This window comes from Arachis ipaensis, chromosome B09, assembly GCF_000816755.2.
Source record: "Arachis ipaensis cultivar K30076 chromosome B09, Araip1.1, whole genome shotgun sequence".
Taxonomy (NCBI): Eukaryota; Viridiplantae; Streptophyta; class Magnoliopsida; order Fabales; family Fabaceae; genus Arachis; species Arachis ipaensis.
In genome coordinates, this window is record NC_029793.2 from 141,103,204 (window position 1) to 141,109,650 (window position 6,447).

The 6,447-nt window shown below is 30.9% G+C and overlaps 1 protein-coding gene and 1 pseudogene across 2 annotated transcripts; both read right to left on the reverse strand.

Moving 5' to 3' along the window:
• On the reverse strand, nt 2,361–3,493 carry LOC107616230 (annotated as a pseudogene).
• LOC107619203 (UPF0725 protein At1g23960) lies at nt 3,265–6,130 on the reverse strand. Of its 2 annotated transcripts, XM_021110916.1 has the most exons (4): nt 5,847–6,130; nt 5,604–5,732; nt 5,302–5,487; nt 3,265–3,448 (listed from the first exon to the last, which is right to left on the reverse strand). In XM_021110916.1, the coding sequence occupies exons 1-3, from the start codon at nt 6,072–6,074 to the stop codon at nt 5,311–5,313; spliced, it is 534 nt and encodes a 177-aa protein (XP_020966575.1). In that variant the 5' UTR covers nt 6,075–6,130; the 3' UTR covers nt 3,265–3,448; nt 5,302–5,310. The 2 variants fall into 2 exon arrangements, with proteins under 2 accessions (XP_020966575.1, XP_016176931.1); XM_016321445.2 differs by lacking the exon at nt 3,265–3,448 and having other exon boundaries at nt 4,947–5,487.

The window sequence follows — 6,447 nt, forward strand, 5'->3', positions numbered from 1 at the left end:
AAAATAACTTTAAAATAATTTAATTATTTTTATTATTTTATATAAAGAGAATTTTTTTTTTTACCAAAAATAGGAGATTCGAACCCGCAACCTCTTAATTGAGTATGAGGAGACTATGCCATTTGAGCTATTACTCATTGACATATAAAGAGAATTTTATTTATTAAGAACTAAAAAAATAATATTAAAATTACTTTCAGAAACTATTTTGATTATAAATAATTTTTTTACATGTCAATTGACACGTGACATGTTAGGTATCACTGAACTGACACGTCAATCAATCATCTTGTGACATGTGACATTAACCTACCACATTATTATCTAATTAATGGAAGGACTAATTTGATTTATGTTTTATCTTTTAAATACTAATATGACTAAAAAATTATTTGAGGATTAAATTTAAAGAATAAATGATCTTTCAAAAACGAATTTGATTATTAACCCGACATTTATTTGTGTGGAGGGTGGCATGATCATTTTGGCAGTCAAACAAGTAAAATATAATTGTGCCACATGTACAAATGAGTATAAAAATGTACTCTCATTTTAAATTAATTTAATATTAAATGAGCCCTAAAATTAGAAAAAAAAAAATTGCATAAAGTTCATATAAATATCTAATATAACTTCATATAACATATGTCTACTTTTTAATTTTTATAAGTACAGATCATCTTTAAAATTTTTACATAAAATTTATTTTATATTTTTAAGTTTAGTGTTAAAAAAATATTTTAATTTTTCAAATAACTCTGTGGAGTTTTTATATTTTAAAAATAAAAATCAAATTTTAATTTGTAATACCATAAAACAATTACAAAAATGAGAGAAAATCAGCTCCTTTATAATTAGTCCACTTTTAAAGTTAAAGTTTCTAAATTTATAATTTACTAGTGTTAAACACGTGTGATGCACGGGTTTATATTTAAATTTGATAAGTTAAATTAAAAATAATATTTTATAATCATATATTTTTTAAATTTAGTATAACACTATCATCGTCGTTATACAATAAACGTGTTAAATATGTTGTTTTATCTTTATTCAAAGTAAAATATAAATAGAAGAGTTTGAAGTTTATAATATTCTTGAACCATAAGGAGGGAGACATAAAAAAATAAGAACATATATAACTGTAATAATAGCATGTTAATTTTGTTGGGAATAATACACCATTCCCCCTTGAGAAAACACCTTTGACAGAGAAATAAAATAGACACAATCACAACACAAGAATTTAACGTGGAAACTCCAATTACCGGAGAAAAAACCACGGCCGTTGTCAAATGACAACCAGAGAATATCACTATGTGAAAATTGTTACAACACATAGACTTCTTTCTCTCACCGGCACCCCAGTACACCCACACTCTCTCAAAGCAAATATCTAACTACACCTCACAACACTCTCTAATAAAGAGTACAGAGGAAAAGAAAAATCAGATACAAGCTTAAAGTGTTTCTGAAAACATCATCTTCTCTCATAGAGAGAGCAACCAGAGATCTTCTCCTTCAACGCCTTGTGCAAACCTGATTGTATCAACACATCTTTGACTTGTATTTGCCACAAGCCAAAATTGATTCTTCCATCAAATTTCTCTATTTCAAGCTTCACAGCACTTGAATATCCTGACATTATTGCAACCGTATACTGGAATAGTATAACTCAACTGTGCACTAGGAAGGGTCCCCAGGAAAGAGAGGTGGGTCACAATGGACACACTTACATACCAAGTCTTTCCTTAGCCAGAACCTTTCCAAACAACACTCTCACAGTGTCACACTGCCTTCCAGCAACAACAACAGCAACCAAAGATCAACCTCAAGCCACAGGACAAAATTCTTTTCTGATGTGGAAGGTCAGACTAGGCTGCAACCACAGAGCATACTAAGAATAAATCCCACCGAACCGAAGCTCTAATACCACTTGTTGGGAATAATACACCATTCCCCCTTGAGAAAACACCTTTGACAGAGAAATAAAATAGACACAATCACAACACAAGAATTTAACGTGGAAACTCCAATTACCGGAGAAAAAAACCACGGCCGTTGTCAAATGACAACCAAAGAATATCACTATATGAAAATTGTTACAACACATAGACTTCTTTCTCTCACCGGCACCCCAGTACACCCACACTCTCTCAAAGCAAATATCTAACTACACCTCATAACACTCTCTAATAAAGAGTACAGAGGAAAAGAAAAATCAGATACAAGCTTAAAGTGTTTTTGACTGGTGCAAAAACAAATGGAGAACTTAGCCTCATATTTATAGCCTAGGCCACCCACTCCATTTGCTATTCTAAACAATGTGGGACTAATTCAACCAAATCCTAACAAATTTTACCCTAAATTTTATATCAAAAAGCTAATAAAAATTTATCGACAACCTAGTATCTTACTAACTTCATTAGAAAAGCAATTGACATAGGATGTTGTGCTCCTTGTTACACATTTCATTTCAAATTTGAAAAAAAAAGAGTTATAGATAAATTAGTTATATCTATAGTAAATATTTGTACAAAAGTATAAACATAACATGCTATTAAAATGAAAATAATATTATTCTTACTTAAATATTATTAAAAACCTCTTTGAACACGACATTTGTTGTTGATGACTTTGGATTGCCGTCTTCGTCTAGAATTAAAACCCTGAGGCCACTGCGACTCTTAACTCTTGACAAAGCAACATAAAGTTGTCTATGGGTGAACACTGATTTGGCAAATAAAGCCTTACATGTGATAATGATTGACCCTGACTCATGTTAATAGTCATTGCAAAGCATACTGTTAATGAAAATTGTCTCCGTTGGAACTTAAATGGCAATCCTGAATCTGAAGGGATCAAGTTCATTCTTGGAATGTACACTTTATCTCCAATATTTCTACCAGTCACTACCGTTGCTCCAATTACGTTGCTGCCAAGTTCGTTAACTATTAATCTTGTCCCGTTGCATAAACCTAAAGTCTGGTCTATGTTTCGCAGTAGCATTACAGCGACTCCTGGCTTCAAAGTCAACTTGTGATTGGGTAGTTTCCGAACATTTGATGTCATTTAGGAACTCTGGTGTGAACCACTCTTGTTGTACATCTTCATTCTCATCAGCTTGACATGTTGTGTCAGAACTCAAATACTCCTTTTCCATCCCTGGAAAGATTGTCAAGACAAAATCATTTATCTTCTCGACACTCTCAAGCATGGGTGCAAGAATTGCTCTACTCTGAAAATACAAGTCTACCAAATGAGAGAGAGGGTCATCAGTAGTTGTAATCAATAGATCATCTGAAATTTCAGCTTCTGATTCATCACCAACAACAGAGCCAATATTTCCATTTCCAACATCAAGTATCCAATTAGCAAATCTCTTCATTTCACATTCATCTTGATCCGAAGAAGACATTAGAAGCCTCATATTCGTATGCAGTTTTAGAACCTTACAAAATGACCACAGATGGGATGAGTTAATAGCGGATGCCATTATATCGTGTCTACTTCATTTCGGAATCACCGGAAGTATCTGTCTGAAATCACCTCCTAGAACAACAACCTTACCACCAAATGCTGGTTCGGTTCTAACAACTATGTTTCAATCTAATTTCAAAAATTTCGATTTATTCAATTTAGTCTCCCAACTTAATAGTTATGACTCACATTGGTTCTTAATCTTATTTTTGTCACTGTCTCACAAAATCGTTAACAACATGCTGAGATGGACTAACGACTGCTACATTATACATTCTAGCGACTATTTGATGTGACAATTGAAAATTTTTTTACCTTATTTTTTATTTTCAACTAAACACTTAAAACCCTAATATGAGTCACAGATACCTAAGTTAAAAAATCAAACTAAGTAAATTGAAACTTTAAAAATCAGATTAAAGCTCGAATATAACTTCAAAACAGAACTTTAACTTATGTAGTGATTATTTTAAATGAGAATCAAATAAATCAAAATTCAACATAATTTTTATCAATGTTTTGAAATTCGAAATTTATATACCAAAATTAACTAGGATTTTTCTTTAAATTAAAAATTTAATGAAATAGTGACTTTAATTATCTTAACCAATGTCCTAATTAATTACTTTTATATCTTAAAAAAACTGTATATGAGAAGAAAATAATTAATTTGTCTACTTTAATAAATAGTTATTTTACTAAAATGAGAAACTATTTTTTTAGAATTTTTTAAGAACTAATTAATTTGTCTACTTTTTTTAGAATAACAAGAACCACCTCAAAAGCCAAAATCTAATACAAACCACAAGGATGAGACATTTGAAATAATTATGTTTATAATTTTTCATTTGTCAACATTCTTATAAACAAGAACATCAAATAACACTAGAAGAAGATATCTTAATGAGACAAGAAATGAACTTATGAACCTCACAGGAAGTTACAGTGAAATCTAAGCATAATAGGTAAAGCAAAAAAGCAATAACTTTCATGGTTAAAAAAAGACAAAAGGTGATATGAGTAATATAATTATGTAAGTGACTTAACAACCGTAAAAATTCGGAATCACAATCAAAATATAAAAGCCTTGTTATTAAGCAATAATGCAATGACATAGAAAACCTCATTTTCATATCATCAAAATACAGAATCTGCAAATAGGTGTCACAGCTCATATATCATATATCATATATAGAATTATAGATGACATACAATTGGAAATTATCTTGCAACAACACTTAGAAGGAAAAATAATTAAGGATTAGACATAAAAACTAAAGATTGAAGGGTTGTGTGTATATCTAGCTAAACCAAAATAAACAGAACATCAGAAGAGAAGCACAACAAATACAAATCCGAATAATCAAATTAAATTAAACTAAAGGAGATGCTTGTTACCTCGATATTCTTTATTACAATTCAAATAAGTGCCATAAGAACATCAGAAGTTGGGAACAAATGACAAATGCTTAAATTCAACACGGACAACAAGAATATGAAATATTTGAATTCATTACATCTCTAATTTGTCATTTATCAACAATCATACATTATCAAGGAACATCAACTAAAAATTAATTTATAAATCTTAATGGCATACAAACTAAACACGTTCTGTCAATAGATGTGAACATTCACCAATATATGGATGACAGATAGAGAATTAGTTAATGTCTACTTTGGGCAGAATATTTAAAAGGCAAAACCATTAGGCACAAATTAAGATCCAAAGGTGATTGGGATTATGTGCTATATCTCACTAGTTTAATCTAACTAGTCTAAACAAACAAAACCATAACAAAAAAGCTCATGTAATATTTATACCTGACAAACTCACAAATGCCTCTCACAAGACATAACCTGCAAACCTTTCATTATCTTTTTCCATACCCTAGCACGGAAGGTTCCAATTGTATTGCCAGATATCGCCTCAAAAGTAATGTAGAACATTACACCAGCAACACCTTGAGAATTTGCTTTCTTAAGCTCATAAAATTCAAATTTTGTTTTCTGCATAAGAGTGCAAACATCCACATGCATAATATAATTAGAAGAATATTTAAAGCACACAATATCACCATACATAGATTAAACTTAGAATCAAAACCATTATAGAAGCAATTTACGTTGTTCTCATTGTAGACTTCCAAAGCTTGCTTGGAAAAACCTATCAAGAGACGGCATCTTGGTTCGGTCAACTTATATGGCTTAATTGAACCAGGTAGCCTGCCTTCAAACTGCTCAACATCGAATCCCTGTAAAGCAAAAATTCAAACCCTAACTAACAAGATCAGTATATCACAGAACACGAGAACAAAAGGGGAAAATAGTTAAATCACTAAATGTCTTGTGAGAGATCAGAGGCGTACGTCGCTTTCAATAACCTGCCTCCGATGTTCAAGAATTTCTTCATCAGTCATGAAGCGTCTAGGCTCAACCAGTACATATTCATCGATATCAGTATCATCTTTTGTCTCTTCCTCCATTTCTTCTTCTTTGTCAGAGGCAGCCGTATCCTCAACAACTTTCTCTTCTTCTTCTTCTTCTTTGGAGGAGGTACTGCCTCTCATACAAGGCCGTTTGGCGTGCTGCTCCATAGTCTCTTGTTTCTCTTTCTCTAATTAGTTGTTTTGGGGTTGGAGTTAATGTGAAAGTATTTTAAGCACTTTTATTATTATTTTCGACTTTTACAGTGCTTTAATAAATTTTTTTTCTTGCGGATATTCTAATCGACGTCTTGAAGTTAATGTGAAGGGATTTCAAGTGCTTTTATTATCATTTTGACATTTTTTGTTTTAGATTAAAGAAATCAAAAATAATAATGAGATGCTTGAAATGTCTTCAATTTAGTCCATTTATACATAACAGAAACATGTATTTCATAAAAATAAAAAAATATTTATTTTAATTCTTATTAAAAATACATGTTTTTTGATGAAAAAATGTGTTTAATCAATCATATAATTCTTT